Below are 20,005 nucleotides of genomic sequence, written 5' to 3'. Positions count from 1 at the left end.
GAAAGCGCAACAGACAGATAGAGGTACTTTCGCATTTTTTATAATATTAGGGAGGATTAATTTCGTTAATGAAAGGACAAACTGTCATTGTATTCAGTTTAGTCTTGAGTACGCTTCATCACAAAACAAATATTAGATTGAAATTGATATTGAGGTTAGATTGAAGATTAGTCAGGCATTTAATCATGAATAGGTGACAAACAGACATATTTGCATTTATATGAATACTAGCTGTGCCTGCGGTTTCACCCGATTTAAATATAGCCTGTTATTCTGATGTATAAGCTATATTACTGTAAAGTTTAATAAAAATCTGTTCAGTAGTTTTTGCGTGAAAGAGTAACAAACATCCATCCATACTCACAAACTTTCGCGTTTATGATTAATAAGATAGGATGGATGGGACACGTTTTAATTGTGGGGTTTCGAATAGATAAGGAATAGATGTCGCAATATGTATGTTAGTGGTTGTTGATGATTGTGATAGTTTTACAAATTAAGAAATATTCCGTAGTGGTGTACAATGCGATGGTAGTCAAGTCTAATAGCTCAATTATATACGTATATATATAACAGGCATGCTTATAGATGCGAAGCCGGTTATTAACGATTTTAACTAAGCGTTTAAAAATGCATTTTTCGTTATTAACGGTTAATTAACCACATTTTATGCTTGGTACTTTCAATAGCCCAAAATTAATTGACCAAACAAAATAAATTCACTTTATAAAGAAAGGCTCAACTAGAAACTCCTGTAACAAGCCCTTCTCTCTTCTAGGTATTACACCTGACTGGAATGTTATAAAGGACATGTGTTTCATTATCTAGACCAGATATATTCCTATATTGAAAAAAATCAAATATAAAGGCGACTCTTTGTCGCAGTCGGATAACTCACCGTTAATAACCGCATTTTAATAGTAGCTAATCATAAATTTGGTTAAATAACGATAGCTAACAGGTTTTTTACAACTATAGGTATGCTCATTACCCCGTTACTTACTAAAGAGTTTAATTCCGATAAAAACTTCATAACCTTTACACGTACGCTTTATCACGCGCGATTCAGATATCGCACGTGAAAGAGTTTGTTTAAAAACTACAATCCCTTCAAATTGACAGATTTTTTTAAATGGTATGTTTTGAATTATGCATTGGAGTCTGTATTCTGCAAATTAATGATTTTATTATGAAACTTTCCCATGAATCATTGAATCGCGCGATTAGGATTTACACGACGTGCTTTCCTCTTAATTGAAACCACAGGCAATCGCGCGAAAGTGATTGACCACTTTGGTTGCGCGCGCGCTTACTGAGCTCAATCGCGCGCGAAAAAACGTGTCGCGTAAAGGTAGTTGCTGTCTTAAATGCTTCCTCAGTATGTAGTAAAAAACGGTTATTTCAATATTACAAACGGACACTCTAATTTTATTTATATGTATAGATAATATCAAAGTCGCCTCTTGCAACTTGTATGTGGTTGAATTTTTATATCGCAATGTGTGTCTACTGACTGTACATCAGCATTTTTATAGTTTATTTTTTTAAATCTCTTATCAATAAGAGTTATATATCCGACTGATTTAATGTACTAATTTGTTTGTCGTCAATAAGGCCTAATTTAGATATTGAAGTTCAAAATAAATGTCCTCTATAAGATTATTATATTATATAATGTACGTAATTATTGATAAATAAAAACATTTGGTGTATCAAATTATTTTTATTTTTATCCTTAACAAAAAGATATAATACAAATGTACATAGTCCTAATTTATAAAAAACTAATAAAATAATATTTTTATAACTGTGTACGAGAGGTAGGAAAGGGTATTGTTAGTAATGTGTACTAATGACTCCTTACTACCATCATGTGACCTCCACGTGGTTCGCCCTGGAATCCATCGAGATAAAATCATGGTGAATTTAATACGATGGGCTAACTGATCTGACCTCATGGTCATCTTAGCATCCTCCACTGGTGCCCCGCCAGCGTAAACCGTTAGTGCAGGCGGGTGCACCATTCCATTATAATACATAAGAAAAAATCTGTGTATAAGAATTTAATTAACTCACGTACTCATTCTGAAGAAGACTTTCGAAAGAAGTCCGAACAATTATTCGCGAAAGATAAACAGTTTATTTAATTCCCGTACATAGTCAATACTAACCCTGAACAATAGAGCAACGCCATCTAGTCCCAAGCAAAAGGTTAAGCTTATGTTATGGATAGATAGATAGATAGATTTGGGCGAGCACAATAGATCTATGTAGGTCGCAGTGCTACAGGTGCTACACATCGGACAATAGCCCAAACAATCCAATAAAAAAAAATATGGATAGATATGGGACTCAGTTACCTAGATACATCAAAATAATAATTGCATTTAATAATGGCTAGTACGACAAATTCAATATTGTCTACGCACTGCTGTGTCTAAACTGTGTCACCCCACCTTACATTTTCCTATTGTTATTTAGTATATAAGATCATTATTTTTAGGTACATATTGTCTGTCTATTATCATCTGTAATATAATATACCGTATTGTTTCGACCGACAACATCGTATTATTTACCCAAAACAATATTTTCTGTAAATACGTAGAAAACCATACAATAGTCATAATAATGAATACAAATATTTCTACTGTATGAAGAATCGAACTCGCAAACCATCGGGAAGTAAGGTTACTTAAACTGCTAGACCACCGATGCCGTCATAAAAATGAACATAAGGTTTAAAAATAATAATGATTTTATTGTTATTACACTTTTTCGTTTTTGCTAGCTATTTTTTCAACATTTTATGGAACGTCATGTGAGGAGTTACCACGTCCTCCCTCATGCTTTGTCATTCCAGCAATTTTCGGTGTTAAGCTTTCGTACTCTGTAATTTCACTGTCATATTTCATCATTCAATCGAAACAGAAAGGAAAAGATAAGCTGCTTAGCGCCTGAAATAGGTGGGACAGAGATATCCGTGTAAATAAATTATTACAACATTTTCACCTATAAAATGTTATTAAAAGTCGTTTCTATACCATAGTCTTATTATTAGGATAATTGCTTGTGTCCCCTAAGTTTTATTTCGAAGATTTCCGTTTCCTCTTTTTATATTCCACTTCCTTAAAATTAGCCACTGGCAACATTCCCATCCTTTTGAATTTAGACTTCAATAGAGACTTCTTCTGTTCTCTCTTTGTCGGTTTTATGATAAAACTTTCTGATTTCTTATTTTCTTCTACATTCTCCGTTGCGGTTTCCTGAACTACTGAACTACCCGCGTTTACGGAGCTTTCTCCTGCATTGTTCGTAGCATTTTCACAATTTTTTTTAACAGCACTGTCTATAATTTCAATTTGAATCCTGTGATTTTCATCCGTTTTTATATATACTGGTACTGAATCTATTTGTATATGTAAATTGTGTTCAGCTGTTTCCTTGTTTTCTGTTGGCATGTCCACAATATTAGGTAACTGATGAAATTCTTTCAAGTTTATGTCATCATTGGTGTCTGCCTCAGCATTGTTGGATAGTAATGGTATATATCCATCATTGTCACTACTAGAGGTGGATTTCTTTCGACTGCGCTTCTTCAATTTGCGAGTTGGAGGGACTTTACGTTTCCGAAGTGAAAGACTAAGTTTGCTAGGGGATTTTGCACCATCACTGTCTTCAGAAGAGCTCTCTTCAGGTATAAAACGTCTTTTGTAAGGACTAGCTTTCGTAGGAATTGTTTCGTGGCGTCTGCAATTAAGATAAGTGAAGTCAGTTCGATTCTTTTGATACGATGCAAAATTTCTAAAACATATATAATAATATCCCTGGACAATTCACACAACATCACCTATTCCCAAATTAAGCAGAGCTAGCTTTACTTTGGGAATTTACTTTTGGGAAGTTATATTCCCAAAAGTAAATTCTCAAAGTAAGCTATAACTGATATAAATAATGCCAACAATCACACGAATACAAATGTTTGTACCGTGCGAGGAATCGAACTCGCGACAATTAATATTCGCCCCTAGTTTGAATATGGAAGCTGTAGGGCTGTAGTGGCAGCTTTTCAAAAAGCATTAAGGTTTCTTAAAGGACAGCAAAGCGCAAGTGACACCCCCGGTGTCTCAGGCGTCCATAGGCTACGGTTATTTACCATCAGAAGGGCCGTATGTCTGCCACCATCGTAGTATAAAAAAAAAGTGGTATGAAACATACCTATTCGAGATCCCAACGAGATGCTTCATTGGACCAACGATACCCTTCATGGCGCGTGCTTTGATATCTTGAGCGTTGGGAGATTTTGGCTCGTCGTTGGATTCTAAAAAAGTGCGAACAATAATTACAATTAGGGGAAAGTGGTAATTGTATTATGGCCCTATTGGTGATTAAACTCCGATTCCGACCGCTATTGGATCCAGCTATCCGCTATTGGATACACCAGCGGTGGCCTTACCCATTGTAAGGCCCCAGGGCAGGACTTTGCGAGGCCCCGGGAGGCAAGTCTTTGCGAGGCCCTTTGTCCTTCGTGAAACTGTATACTGCATAACTCAACACCAGTGAATTTGCATAAAGAACGTGTTTCATCTCTAAACGAGGCTTCAGCTTGGGAGCCTAATATTGACTGTTCTAGTTTTTGCCTTCTCTAGATTTCTAAATAATAATTATTTTAAAGACTTTCTCTTCAGGCAATGAATAGAGTCGATACTAGTTCTAAAAGTATTTTAAGTCGTAACAGTTGGCTTAGTTAAATTTGGGTCAATTCGAAAATGGACTCTATTAAAATGATATAGAATGTGAATTAAAATTTTTTATTACTTGTTTTAAATTTTACTTAGTTATTTAATTTTCTTAAGAGAATAATCCATTCCATTCTCATTAACATTATAATATATGTATATTATATAGGGAATACATAAGAATGTTAGAAAGGCTATAATGTATGGCACTAAAAAGGTTGGGAAATACGGTCCAGAGATCTAAATGAGGCGTCGTTAGCAATAATAGGATTTAGATATAATTTAGGAGCTTTGTTTTGACTAATTTCTGCTAATAAAATGGACTTCTCCAAAATAACATCTAATTCAATAAAATATGAAGTCAATACACACTTACCTGGGTCAATCTCCGGCATGCCTGCAATCACATTCTTCAGTGATACATCCAATTCGGTCGCGAGATCCTTGTTTATGAAATTGAGACTTGGGTCCAGTTCTTTGCCGTCGCCTGCATAAAGCTAACACTGATTAATAGGGGGATCATTAGTAATGGGGATTGGTGATCACATTGCTAGAGTTGTCCAATATGCCTGGTAACCATCATGGTCAATTACCTATGAATCTCGATGGCCTTACTGACCTGACACCTCCACTGGTGCCCCTCCAGCGTTTACCGTTTGCGCAGGCGGGTGCACCATTCTATCATCATCCATAAATATATATTTACTAGCTGTGCCAGCGGTTTCTTAAGGGGGTAAAGTATAATGCTCACTATTCCACGCGGACGAAGTCGCGGGCACAGCTAATAGACTATATAATATCACGCTATGACCAAAAAGCAGTTTATGAAGGAAGCATCTCGACACTACTTCGACTCTGCCCAATCCCAACTTAACACGCTGGTTTGGGCTATTGGAAGAATTCTTAGGAGCGATGGTTTTTATATCCTCAGAGTAAAGTGTAAACTTTCCAAAGGAGATATTTCTTTTATGCATGAGTGGCAACCACATAGGATGTGTAGTAGCGTTTTCTTTTCAGTTTGTCAAAATCTGAGAAGATTTTGACAAACTGAAAGCGCTGGTGCTAGCTAAGCTGGCGCCTATATCTACGTCTGGTGAAATAAACCTACCTAATAAAGCTGCCTTCGATTCCACATAACGGCTGGTGATGCCGGCCAGTTCTCGGAGTACATCCAGCTCTTCTGGGTGTCTCACAAACACTCCCTTGAAACGCAATCTCATCCTATCAACATCCGAGTACCCTGCAATAGAAACCGGAATAAGGATTTGAGAATTTTATATCCTTTCTTTTTCTTTAGTCAGTCTTAATGGTCTAGCAGTGTAGTGGTTTAGCACACCGCTTTACTTTCGATTGTCGCGGGATCGATTCCTCGCTACAAACATTTGTATTCATTCATATGATTGTTTGTATCTGTCTGATGTTTTTATATAGTATTTACAAAAAAAAATATCTATGTATTTATCAGCTGTCTAGTATCCATAATACAACCTCAGCTTCACTTGGGACTAGATGGTGATGTGTGAATTGTACATGGTACATATTATTATTATTATTTAGTCATACACTATTGATTCGTGGTCATAGTTTTCAGGATGGTATCAATGTTTCCTCCTAGTTTTATATAATAAAAACAAACATATAATTACAGGGAATGATTACCTGAGAATAAATAACCCTGGACAATTAACACAGCGCAATTTAGTCCCACGGTAAGCAGAGCTTGTGTTATGGGCATTAGACAACTAATAAATACTTCGTTTTTTTTTAAAATACTTATAAAGCACCCAGACTACTATATATAGTTATTCAAACAATCATACTCATGAATACAAATGTTTGCACCGTGCGAGGAATCCAAGCCGCGACCATCAGAAGTAAAGCTGTGTGTTAAACCGCAGGACCAACGAGGTCGTAAATTTTTCGTCAAAATTTTCTGTAGAACTTTCTCGATAAAACAAAGCTCTAGTACCTTCCAAGTATTTCTTGTATGACGGTTCCATCCCATACTCTCTGGGCGCCGCGTGGTATTCGCATGGTCCCTGTGTTAGGACTGATCCCAGTATATACAGCATATCCAGGCGTCGCTCCCTGCGGGCGATCATCTCCAGCCGAGCTATACTCTCCACATCATCGGGGACTATCCTGAGTGCCGCGAAACCGGAGTACGGTTGGAGGTTCAGCAATGCATAAACCAGGAATAGACCCGCCACTGATTCCTAGGAAGTATGTGAATACATATATATAAAATTAAAGTGTCTCTTTGTTAAAATTATGTTATGTATATGCTAATAATATTATTAATGCTAAAGTTCTTGTTACGTGCCGCAACACCGACCACGGCAATGTTAGGTACATCCCGCCTACACTACGCTACTAAGGAACAGGACATTGTTGACTACATCCAGACTAAAAGCAACCTGACATTGAGGGTGACGCAGTTGGAATCGAGCCACAACGCGAGCTTCAAAGCGTTCGTGGCCCTGGTCCCCACCAACATGCTGCCCACCTTCATGAAGGAGGACTACTGGCCGAAGGGGGCGGTCTATCGGCGCTACCGTGGCAGATTGCCGTCGTAAGTGCCGTGACCATAGAGACAATTTTATTTACATATTTTATTATTATTTCTTATATATGTTAGTCTATAAGGTATTTATAATATGGGCCATGTAGCCTGAATTAAATAAATAAATATAAAAAATAAAGGGGCCCTTCAAGTATTACGTAAGCAGATTTATTACAATTATTTACCTCCCCATCCCCCTTGTCAGCAAAAGCAAGCAAAGCTCTTACCCCTCCCCCCATTCTAACATTGACTTTACTAAAAAAAAACAATACATTAATTGAAAAATGTTTACATAAAACATTTTTCTTTTAATGTATTGATTTTTTAGCAAAGAAAATGTGAGGGTTGCCTTTCGATTAAAAAATTACCGATGACGTAAGAATCATCTAAATCCCCTACCCCCCATGCCATCCAAATTAAGCAAAAAGAAAACCCGGCCCCCTATAATGCTTACGTAATAAGTATTTGGGGCCGTTCAAGTGAACGGCCCTAAAGTAGGGACGTTTGTTACTCTTTCACGCAAAAACTACTAAATGGATTTGGATGAAACTTTACAGTAATATAGCTTATATAAGCAAATAACAAACATCTATACTCACAAACTTTCGCGTTCATAATATTATTAAGATTAATATAATACTAGCAAACATTGGTTTGCATGAATAACATTGCAATTTGAATTAATTGATCTGGAATATAAATAAAACTAAATATTGGTTTTACCTCAAAATTACTATTATCAGATAGCATAAATTGCTTGGCTATCTGAATAAGTTCTTCTGATAATTCTGCAATTTCGGCTCCAGATAATCGCCCACTGAAATAAATAAATAATCTATACATGTATGGATACATATAAATAAAATTGGAGTGTCTGTTTGTAATATTGACATAACAATTTTTACTACATGCATATGAATATAAATACGGTACATACACCAAAATATATATTTTTTTAAATTTTTATCTGTCTGTTTGTTTGTGCCGGCTAATCTCGGAAATGGCTGAACCGACTTTGACGGGACTTCTATTATTTAGTTGATGTAATAAGGAGTAACTTAGGCTACTTTTATTTTAGAAACATAAAGTTAAATTCCATGTGGAGGAAGTCTCGGATACATACATATAATTAGTAAAAATCATGGGATCTACATTTTATTTTTATTAATTTTGCAATGTTTCGGCAGTGTTTCAAAAAGTTTTTTACCAATTGATAAATCTACTGTATACTCACTGGTATAAATGATCGAATTGCATTTCTTTCCATACTCTGCAGAAAGTTTCATAGTTTATTTTGTCCGACTGCATACACCTCTGTATCAGTAAAGTGCAGTCAGAGTGAAAACCGTCAGCTATATATCCATAATAATGTGGATGATGTTTAGGAAAATCTGTAATTGAAATAATAACAATCATAGACAATTTACACAGCTTCATCTAGGCCCATGCTAAACGAGGTCATGTTAAGTGTATTCATTGATGATATTAGAATGCACCCACCTGCACTAACGGTTTACACAGGCGGGGCACCAATGCAGTGATAAGATGAGCTTGAGTTTACCTGTTAGCCTATCATGACAAATTACAAGGATCTTATCACAATGGTTACTATGGGGAACCATTGTGGATGGCAACCTGACATGGACATTGCTAGCAATGGGTTCCTCAAACCACATTATTAACCATCCCATTCTCCATGTTATGGGGATTGGCTTAGATTTATTCTGACTTTGCTAATTTACACAATAGCCTTTTAAATTATAGTCTATTTATGTTTAATATAAATTCACAGCAGCAGCTGTATTATTATAAAATTTAATAAAAATCCATTCAGTTGTTTTTGTGTGCAAGAGCAATGTTTTTGCTCGTAAAATCATGGAATCTACATTTTATTTTTATTCATTTTGCAATGTTTCGGCAGTGTTTCAAAAAGTTTTTTACCTATTGATAAGTTGTTTTTGTGTGCAAGAGCAAAAACATACAATTTTTATTCTATTAAATTGAATGGCATCCACCAATTGATGTTTGTGATTTTGACAATGTTGTGATTAGGGTTAGTGGTGTGGTTTACAAGTTTTCTTGACTATATTTGTAAAAGTTAAGACTATTTCATTTGGAATACACCCATTCAAACAATCTTTGTAATACCCTTGTAATATTAGTACAATTACCAGTACAATGGATATCAACTTTGTGTTGCTATGGGGACCATAGTATGTGTTGAAATTCCAGAGGACTAATAAATCATGTGTGTACCCTATAATCTCACTGCTATATCTTATTCTTAAAAAAAAAAGGTTAGAAAGGAAACAGTTTAAATAGATGAGGCAAAGGACGTTTGTCCTTTGCCTCATCTAACAACATTTATATGACTACAACGTACATTTAGATAAAAAACGATGTATGAAGATGGGAATAAAAATTGTGCTCTCTAACTCGTCAGGTCCTCAAAAATTCTATTGTTTCATTTAATATACACATATCTACTTTTAACAAACACATTTTTTTTTGTAAAACAAACACATTTCACTTACCTCTTCGACTTGACATAATAAACTTTAAAGTCTGAATTTTTCAAATTTTTCATCAAGTATTTATTATTTTTAAGCACAATTTTATAGTAAAATGTGTCAAATATCACTATAAGGATACCACTTATCAGATATATGTATTATTCTACTAGTCAGCCGACTGTTCCAAGATAAATAAATATTGAAGTTAAATAAAATTTTAATCGTAAAGAAACATAAATAAAAAAATGTTTCTAAAGTCTTTACAGTTTTCATAGATCAAGCAATGTTGCTATTATTGAATGAGTAAGTCCACTAATTGCAGTTCCTTAAAACCATTAAGTGTAATTATCAGGTTTCTGCAGTTTACATTGTAAATTGAATAATTTTGTTTCTGCTGTCATTTTTAATAATTATTTTCTTCGTATTATAAGCCCACTAAAATACCATCAGTGTACCAGTTCTCCTGTAGAACTTTTGAAGTGGTAACAATGCCAAGATTGTCAAAAAAGTAACTTTTTATTCCTTGTTTTAGGGATCTGGATAGAAGTCCTTTTGATTCCAAATAATTGACGTGAAGTGTCGCCAATTCTATATACCTTTTGTGCAAATAATTAAAAATAGTTGCAATATGTTTATTTGAATAAAGATTTTTAGTATTTCTTAGCTGCGTAGTTCCTTGTTTGCAAATTTGGTAGACTCAATCGTTTAGGACATGCGATTCTACAAGTCACTATTATATGTATAGCAATAAAACTATAGATTAAACGTTGTTGTCTGAAATTGTCGAAGTTAGTCAGCAAAAACAAGTTTTAATGCATTTGCAATTGGGTTTGTCTAAGAGGTAATTAAACATTGTAAAGAATAGCAAATAATAACATTTTAACAGTTGAATTGTTTATTTAACTACATAACACTATTCCCATTACATCAATGCACCAGAACACAGGTAACTTATAAAATAATAAAACACCGGTTATGCTTACAATTATTTAATATTGATTTGTATCGATTTGGTAATTTCAATCGTAAACTAGCGTATCTCCAAAGTTAATATTTATGCATATGGCAACACGAGGAACCACAAGCAACGGAAGGCTGTGCGCGCGTATGAGATACGTTATTGCAGTTGTATTAAATCACTACTTTTAATAAACTAAGTAGAAATTGTGTTTAGAGAACTGGCTTCTCGGTCAGTTTGTACCAGTGTCCGCATTCGCAACGGCGGGGGTGGCCCTGTAACAGAAAAATATAATTATAGCAACACTGATACAACCAACAGAAAAAAAAAGAGTTTATTTTAACATTGGTTACTCAGAGCCATTATTAAATGTCGTTTACAGGTAATGAATGCAACACAAATCAACACTTGATATTCCAACATTTCACTGGGTATATTGGAATTCCAATTGGAAATCTTTAAGATTTATTTTGTTTGTTATCCGTTCACAGATAAAAAAATCTAGTGTTTTTTATTTGACATATTTTATACAAAGAATATATGAAAAAATGTAATTGCTATGCGGATTATTGGTATCGTAAGATTTTATTGGTCTGAGTCGAGATAGTAACTCGTAGGGTACAACACTCTAGGAAACCATTTCTTAGAAAACTCATGTCTAGTTAACAGATTGACATATAGTAGTTATATCATCTGTGCTTTCATTGTTTCAACGCCAAGCTACTGATTATGTTACTACAATCAGTCAATATTAATAATTTTTTAATTTATTATTATTCAAATTCAAAAATCATTTATTCATGTAGGACTTTTTAGCTGCTTATGAACGTCAAATTTTTTTAGATTATTATTATAATTTTTTCCCTACCTTATTGAAATTTGTACTATACTTTACCTTATGTAACCAAAGCCAGGTGATTGCTGTGGAGTGTTCGTCACCTGAAATAATGGATAATAAATATAGAACTTTAAATATTGCTTCAGTTTGCTGAGTCATACATAACCCATCGCCAATAAGGGTTATTGGTAAAATTAGTATTGAGGGGATACTCCAGTAAGATAATTTAATACAAGCTGTACCTGCGACTTCGTCTGCATGTAATTTAACTTTATTTTTCTAAAAAAAAGTAGTCTAAGTTACCCCTTATTACATCAGCTACCTGCCAATAAAAGTCCCGTCAGAATCGGTCCAACTATTTCAGAGATTAACCGGAACAAACAGACAAAAATTAAAAAATATATATTTTGCTGTATGTACCATATTTATATATGCATGTAGTAAAAAACAGTTATTTCAATATTACAAACAGACACTCCAATTTTAATTATATGTATAGAATCTATTAATTTAATTATACTTTTTATTTTTTGTCATCTTTTTGTTCGGGCTTGCAATCCCCATGAAAGTAATTAAAACAGACATGTAAATTCATCACTTTGAGTCCCATATCGTCTACCCGATTCCTTATAGTCGTAATACATACAAGAAGATACTTCATAAACAATGTAGGGAGTTTAATTCGAGGAAAAATGTTTATGACATTTACAATGGCACTATTTCTTTACAGTAATATTTATAAATAATATATCTTCTGTAAAATCCACCCGTATCTCTACACATGAGGTGACCTAGGAAGATATCCTACCTACAAAGTTGTGTGTTGGATGATCATTATACACTTGTGTATGTGCATAAAATTTGCACATTGTTGTAATTTTCGTTTTTTTCATGCTAAGTATTTTTGCAACATTGGTGCATTTGTCAGAAACAATTTGACAAATGTTGGGTCAGTTTTATTAGTAGGTGCAACCTTCAGATGTGTAATTTATTATTTAAAGATCTTCAAATATGTTTAAAGCTTTGAAGTGTTGGGGTTTCTTAATAATGCTGTTATTAGGTCATTAGATAATATATGTTGTCATTGGTGTAACTACACTAAGTTTATAGTCATGATCATTAACTTGTTTTTTCCAATATTACTTATTTATTTACTAAATCCTTATCATTGCTGTTTAAGTCGTAAATTTCATGGATTCAACAGCATTAAAAAATGGAGCAGGGCCCAAATAAGTAAATGCCAGTGATTTTATTCACTCTTCAAAACTGTTTTTGAACTTTCTTTTTCTTATTTATGGTTCGTGACAAAATGTAGCTGATTTGCATAGCTTTCCTTAGCTAAGTCCAATCTAGTCAGGCAAAATTCATCAATGTCGGCTCGGATATTATCTATATATGCCCACCTCCAGATGCTCTGGGTTTGTAATAGTATAATGATGTCTTTTGCCTCTAAAATGACCAATCTGCTGTGATAATCAGGTTATTTGTGCTCACCCAAATCCTATGCTTTAGAGATGCATTTCATTTGCACATTATGGCTGCATGGGCTTCAATCCATGTTTCAAATATAAAATAATACGATTAATATTGGGGGGGAAGGGAATCTGGATTAATAACCCCATTGCTAGCACTAGCACCACGTCAGGTGAAATTTACATGGTTTCTCCAGGAAACATATCATGTTAAATTCCTTGTCAATTTGCCATGTTACATTAACTGACCCATTGTTGATGTATGATACTTATTTTATTTTATTTATAGCCTTTATACTAACTACAGTTAAAGTAGGTTTTGTTTATTTATTATTTCACTGCCAAGGTTCATCAACTTGTCCTAAGACACAGGCTTCCTCCAAAAGGCTCCATGTTCTCCATGTTGGTCCAGCCCCTGCCCTTATGTCATCCTCCCACCTCAGTTGATGTATGATATAGGATGATAAGATGAGTATGAAGTCCTGACTTCACCTCCACATTTCTCTTGGAAACCATCATGTTAAATTCCTTGTGAATTTGCCTCAAAGTGCTAACTGAACTGACCTTATACTCATCTCATCCTCCACTGGTGCTCCGCCAGCGTATACCATCAGCGCAGGCGCATGCAGCATTCCATAGTCATCCTTTATAAAAGATACTATAAACATTTAATGAAATCCTATTAAACTGTACTTACATATGCATCCAACAATACGGGCATCAAAGCATGAGGGTACAAGTGTGGGATTGTCACGGGTGCCAGCGTTTTTCTTTAACACTTTCATGTTGAAGGGGTCGTCGTCGCCGGCCTGGAGGGCCAACAATTCCTTCCTTTCCAAACCAGTCGCATGTTCAAGAGGATCCGGCATCACTGTTGAGAAACATTTATTCATTCTGTTTTAAACTTTACACAATCATAACACATATTTTTATGTATAATGTTTATAAAATAAAAGTAGTCTAAATTACTTTTTATTACATCAGCTACCTGCTAAAAAGTCCCGTCAAAATCAGTCCAGCCATATCAGAGATTAGCCAGAACAAACAGACAGGTAGACAGATGGACAAAAATTGTAAAAAATGTTATTTTGGTGTATGTACTATATTTATATTCATGTGCATGTAGTAAAAAACTGTTATTTCGATATTACAAACAGACACACCAATTTACACACATACACAACATGTAAAATGAAGTATGAAATTAATTTAATACAATCTATTTTATTTTATTTCTTAATATTGATAGTGAAGTTAATGTTGTTTTTATTTATTGCTATTTCACTGCCTCAATCCTCTTCCTAAACATTTCCATTCTAAACATTTACCTTAACAACTGTTCTTTTATAATATTTGGGTCTTATTGTCCCAAATATTTACACCCGCCCTACACATTATACCCAATTACTGTAATGTGTAGGGTCAAAACAAACATTCCATTACTGTTCATAGATGCGATTATATTATCTTATACAACTATTTATACTTTTGACTTTAGCAATTGTAGTTAGTTTAATCAACTATTTTTGGGATATATTAACATATTGAATCTGAACTACTTTTAAATTATTTGACTAAAAACAATTGTAGGCAAGTTACAGTCAAGTTTCAACCTTTGGAATACGTATATTGATATTTTATTGAGTGTAAAATACTATTCCATTACATAGTAAAGTTAACGTTATCGATTAAAAGATAAGAAAAGATAACCTACAAGTTGGTAGGATTCCGAATGATTTATTAGCATATTATTAGAATTTCTCATATTATAAAAAGTATAATAGACAAAACAGATGTGTAATAAGACATTTTTTGTCGTATATTAATGAAACAATGAAATATTATGACAAAAATGTGCCATTCGTTTGACGTATTTTATGTAATAAATGGCGTTGTAAAAGAAACGACGGTGGTAATAATTAATAATGAATAATTGTAGGTGATATATGAATAAACATATAGAAGAATAATTAGTTTGTTTTTAGATTATTCCATAAAAGGTAGGTGTGTTTTACTTTTTGACATTACGTAACGAAAGATTTTTGACTATTTCAATGGACGGTTTTGTGAAAATTTTGTAGAAAATCTTACTTTTATCGGCATATCCCCGTCGGGCGGCATTAACCAAAGCACCCCTAAATGCATTAGCACGGATAATTTGTCTACACAAAGAAGCCATTCTGATTTTATTGTTACACTAGACCGCTTCGGACGATAGCAAGTGTACCAATTTTTCTACAACAAAAAAGTTAAAAACCGATGTTATACGGACTTACTCGCTTATACACTATTTTACCGATACAGTTGAGTTTTGGTCATAGACTTTTCATACAATTATTCTGTCACCACCATGATTGCTTTTTAAAGTTTTATTTAAGTTTTTATCGTGTGTTGTTGACTATTTATAAATAGTAAACACATGTTAATGCGTTAATTATAAAATTAGAATTGCATAAATTGTTTTTAATTCTGCTAGTATGCCGCCAGATGACGCTATTAGCTCATGGTCCTTGGTTTACTTTGTTGATACTATAATATTTAATGAATACGTAGAACCTTGTCGAAAGGATTACAAAAAGTGCTACCAAGTTTACAGGATTCGTCGAAAATTATATATTAAATAAAATATTTTTTTCAATTAAAGTAATGTTTCGGAGTTAGTACTTATATGACTAGTACAGTTAGCTGTTATTATGTAAACCATTATTTCATTATGATTTCAAATGTCTATATGATTAATGTATAATACATTCTATATTGTAGATTTTTTAATTTTATATATTGTATATCTTGTTACATAATATGACATTTATGATAATACACTATCTACTATATTAACTAAAAAGTAACAGGTGACTTTGTTTTATAAGATTAAAATAAAATCCCTAAATAATATCTAAGATAAAAAAAGAATAAAATATACGATTAATAGTTTTAAAATTTATTATCATTACATAACATTAACGTAGTATCAAATATATCGCAATTTTCATATAACTCCTTATTTTTTGAACTCGGCAAATTAGCACATATACGTCTGTTATTCAACTCTTCTATGACAGCTATTGTTATTATGTTAATTCTTAAGTAGTGATGAGAATTTTGGGTAATAGCATAGTTTGTTACATGAAAATCGGTGAATCATGTTCTACTTTTTAGCATAAACTTCAGAAATGTTAATTGTTTAGATGTAGTAAACCTCAAAATCTGAAATAATAAGTACTAATTAATATAACGAAATAAGCACAAAGGGTTCAGTTTTTAATAATATACAACAATATTTGATATAAAAATTGTAAGGTGTATTTTATTGAAAATATCATTAATGTGAATAATCTTAAATAACTAAGTATAAAATAGAAAAAAAAAATAGTAATGAGTGAAAATTATAAAATATATAAAAAAAAACATTTTCTTTACTGTAGATAAATATAACTCCCTTTGATGTAATAAGCGTCATTAGCTCGATGTAATTTTTTAACACCTAAAATATGTTAAATTGGCGTAATATCTTATTTACGTTATTAATGGCTAGTGATCCACCCTGTCTTCACCCGGCTGCCCATAACTTTTTGAGTTCTGTGTATATTATATTACTATTTATTATATATTTTGTTACTCTGGAATATAGTCATTATGGAATGGACTGGAATAATACAGTATTACAGTAAAGAAATTTATTAAAATAGGTATTAATATTACGGCTAGTATGTAATCAATGGTATATACCAATAGTTTTTAAGTTTATAACAAATTTATTGCATTTTTATTGCAAATGTATAAACAGTCAAATAGGTTCTCTTTATAACATTAGTATAGACTTACCAGGATTACAAATAGTGCTTTTCGATTAATTTTCTTTATTTTATTTGCACACAAAATCATAGATATAATTATGGTGCTTAAATAAAATCAATTTCTTGTACGGCCGCTTCTCTGAATAAAACAACCCTTGAAAGAGTTTAAACGTACGTCAATTTCACCTTCTTCCAGCTGAAATGCAAAATTAGAATTATGAAGTAATGGTTAACGACTTTAACGACGAGTTACCCTTTACTCCATTTAGACCACACATAACATAATATTACATAATTAGTCACATTTTTATTGAGTATTTTACCCTATAAGACTGTTTCTTTAAATAAACAATGATACAATCTATTTTCACACCAAATTTTTGTAACAAGTAACAAACAACATCGTATAGGATATAGTGATTATTAACATCGCATTTTATAGATTCTCCTTCATGTTCCAGTTGTACCTGGACATCATCATGATTATTTCTGGCGAATTGGATATGGCTCTGTAACCTGATTTTTTCGTAGATATAGGCACTTACCATCAGATAGAGTGTCAGGCTATTTGCTGATCTAGTTGCATAAAAGGGCACAGGACGACTTCCGCCCTAACCTGACAATTATATGCCTTACGATACCTACATCAATACTTGATTTCGTACTAAAAAAATAAACTTCAATAATAACATTTTTATAAGGAAGCACTCCTTGTAAAATTTTTATTATTGAAGTGTATAAGAACGAAACCTAACTTTTTAATACATTCATACAATTACCTGATCTGCCTGATAAAGCTCTCTATAACAGGACGGAGAAACACATTCCCTTACGCATCTGGTTCTTTGCAAACCATTCAAGTGACTACACACACTACTTTGTTCACATGCTGTTTCAAATTCTCTGAATGTCATTTCCTAAAATCAATATTTTGAAACATTGTTCATTAAAACATATTTTCTAGTAGGTATTGTACTTTATATGGATTCTGAAAATATAAATATTGATATGATCAAATTTACAAATATGTTAAGTAACAATAATAATGTATTTGTCAAGCATTTGTGTCTTACTCTGATGGGTCTTTTATTATAAATTCGTCTTAAGTATAGTTAGAAAAAGGTTAACAGAAAAATAAATAACGTATAATAAAATCAAAACTAATATAATTTAAATTTATACTTATAAGTAGGTGTATGTACAAAAGAAAATAATGTGATTAGAAGAAAATTGTTTCTTACATAACGAGAGAATAAAATAGTCAATAGTACACTTATTTCGAATGAAGTATCATTATTATGTGTGAAGAAGAGTATAGTAGTTTTCATTGCATACTTACGTTTTTCGGAGAATCCTTATATTGATATTCTTTAAAAGCGAATGTTACTGGTGTTTCAGCTGCAATCTTGTAAAATCCACATATTCCTAAAATTACGTACAAATAAATTAATACATAGTATCGTAACATTTTAATAATGTTATAATTGATTATTTTTCGTTTCTAGTCAAGTTGTTGTTTCAAAAATCAATACTATAGATTCGACCACCTGTTGCTCTACGCTATTGCGCTTTTTGCTCTATGGTTTCTAAATTTCCTGAAACCGTAGATAAAAAATTAACCTTTACTTGAATAAAACATTCCTAAATTGGTAAAATATTCATTTTAATATCACCTTTAACATTAATTTACTACATTTTGTACTTATTTGAGTTACTCATAAAAACCGAATTTACAAATAATTTCTGTACACTACACTAGTTATCGTTACTCAGTGTACTACAGTATTATGTCAGTTCCCCTCAATCAAGTTGCTTTCGGCTGTTGCCAGTTGTCAATAACTGTCATTCATTGTTGTCACGTAATAATAATCTTTATTTTATAATGTTTCATTCTTACAAGAATTCTCTCACCATAATAATTCAATAATCCAGAAATCCTTCTAATTTGCATATCTAATTAATATTTTATGATATTTCGCGAGTGTTGTGTTTGTATGCTTTCGATTTTTGATAATATTAGTACGGTTCAAGGCTACTTTTTCAGTGGGACTTAACAGCAGAATCGCAAAAATATATCAAACATTCGGTAAGTTTTTATTTAAATATACTTTTATTATGATATGAATTATATGAAAAACAAAAAAGTGCCAATTTTTTGTATAAGCCACTAGTATTCTCCACTTGTATTATATGGTTCAGAATATCTAATGTATGTACTTAATACAATGCTGCATAAAAGAACATTACCTCACTATGCGTATCAATATTTAATACATATTACTAAAGCATCTTTCTGAAATGTTGTTTTTGTCGATTTGTTCAGTCTTATTAAACGAAACAAATAGATTTATTTAGTATTATTAGTTTGTGAATGGTATACAGTTCCATAATAAGCTTGTACAAAGAAATGGATTTCATATTACAAGTACATTCTTAATTTAAAAAACCTTTTTTTTTTCTAAAATCTCAGACGCTGTTTGTTGCTTAGTCATACATTCCAAACAGATGGTAGAGTATACTTATCATAAGTATCTGTCACAGACTAACATGATTACAGATATTGTGATTTGATTTGATTGCTTACTCACTCATAATTTAAGAAGACAATCTGTAACTTCTTTATCATTAAAATGGTTCCCTACAACATATTTATTCAAATTAAGAAAACTGCATAATAGAAAGTGACAAAAGAAGACAATAGCAAAAATATATTTATTGGTGGTTTCTATATTTTAAAACATACAAATAGAGGAATACCAGTAATAAATTTATTTTTGCAATACACTTTTTAAAATGATATATATATTACTCATATATATCATTTTAAAAAAGGTACATGCAACTTTCTTGATTGTTGTTCCTGTGTTGAGTCTGCTTTCCAAATGAGTGGTATAATAAAAAAAAACTATTCAAAATGGCTTCTATTAAGTTTATTCAAATAAGGATGATTTCTTTTTCTACTAATGAAATAAATAATCAGGAGAAGATGACATACATATAGATGTTTTTCTCTTTTCTCCTATTTGCATATTACTTACCTGTTTAATATTTAAATCTGTTCCCCTAAGATTGCCTTTAAAAGATTGCTTTCAGTAATAAGGCTGCCTTATTGTAACTAAGTGTTC

The 20,005-nt window shown here is 32.5% G+C and overlaps 4 protein-coding genes across 5 annotated transcripts in view; 1 reads left to right on the top strand and 3 right to left on the bottom strand.

Moving 5' to 3' along the window:
- Window positions 1-1,717: 1,717 nt before the first annotated feature.
- Window positions 1,718-10,081, bottom strand: LOC131849554 (snRNA-activating protein complex subunit 1). Its single transcript, XM_059199641.1, has 8 exons — window positions 9,837-10,081; window positions 8,537-8,693; window positions 8,026-8,119; window positions 6,709-6,955; window positions 5,848-5,979; window positions 5,116-5,226; window positions 4,219-4,321; window positions 1,718-3,750 (listed from the first exon to the last, which is right to left on the bottom strand). The coding sequence occupies exons 1-8, from the start codon at window positions 9,850-9,852 to the stop codon at window positions 3,087-3,089; spliced, it is 1,524 nt and encodes a 507-aa protein (XP_059055624.1). The 5' UTR covers window positions 9,853-10,081; the 3' UTR covers window positions 1,718-3,086.
- Window positions 10,082-10,692: 611 nt separating this feature from the next.
- LOC131849556 (cytochrome c oxidase subunit 5B, mitochondrial-like) lies at window positions 10,693-15,335 on the bottom strand. The gene is made up of 4 exons (XM_059199644.1): window positions 15,175-15,335; window positions 13,781-13,954; window positions 11,669-11,712; window positions 10,693-11,048 (listed from the first exon to the last, which is right to left on the bottom strand). The coding sequence occupies exons 1-4, from the start codon at window positions 15,260-15,262 to the stop codon at window positions 10,986-10,988; spliced, it is 369 nt and encodes a 122-aa protein (XP_059055627.1). The 5' UTR covers window positions 15,263-15,335; the 3' UTR covers window positions 10,693-10,985.
- A 702-nt stretch (window positions 15,336-16,037) lies between these two features.
- LOC131849781 (uncharacterized) lies at window positions 16,038-18,428 on the bottom strand. 2 transcript variants are annotated; one of them, XM_059199900.1, is made up of 4 exons: window positions 18,220-18,428; window positions 17,660-17,797; window positions 16,909-17,076; window positions 16,038-16,290 (listed from the first exon to the last, which is right to left on the bottom strand). In XM_059199900.1, the coding sequence occupies exons 1-3, from the start codon at window positions 18,346-18,348 to the stop codon at window positions 16,996-16,998; spliced, it is 348 nt and encodes a 115-aa protein (XP_059055883.1). In that variant the 5' UTR covers window positions 18,349-18,428; the 3' UTR covers window positions 16,038-16,290; window positions 16,909-16,995. The 2 variants fall into 2 exon arrangements, with proteins under 2 accessions (XP_059055883.1, XP_059055884.1); XM_059199901.1 differs by lacking the exon at window positions 16,038-16,290 and adding an exon at window positions 16,322-16,662.
- A 299-nt stretch (window positions 18,429-18,727) lies between these two features.
- Window positions 18,728-20,005, top strand: part of LOC131849602 (uncharacterized) — a 71,088-nt gene continuing 69,810 nt past the window's right edge. Inside the window, exon 1 of the mRNA XM_059199708.1 lies at window positions 18,728-18,966. The gene's annotated coding sequence lies outside the window, so the exon portion shown is untranslated. The remainder of the gene's footprint in view (window positions 18,967-20,005) is intronic.

The sequence above is a fragment of the Achroia grisella genome, unplaced genomic scaffold (genome assembly GCF_030625045.1).
Source record: "Achroia grisella isolate CSIRO2021 unplaced genomic scaffold, CSIRO_AGI_Agris_v1 utg660, whole genome shotgun sequence".
In the NCBI taxonomy this organism is placed as follows: domain Eukaryota; kingdom Metazoa; phylum Arthropoda; class Insecta; order Lepidoptera; family Pyralidae; genus Achroia; species Achroia grisella.
This window is presented reverse-complemented; position numbering and strand designations above follow the sequence as displayed.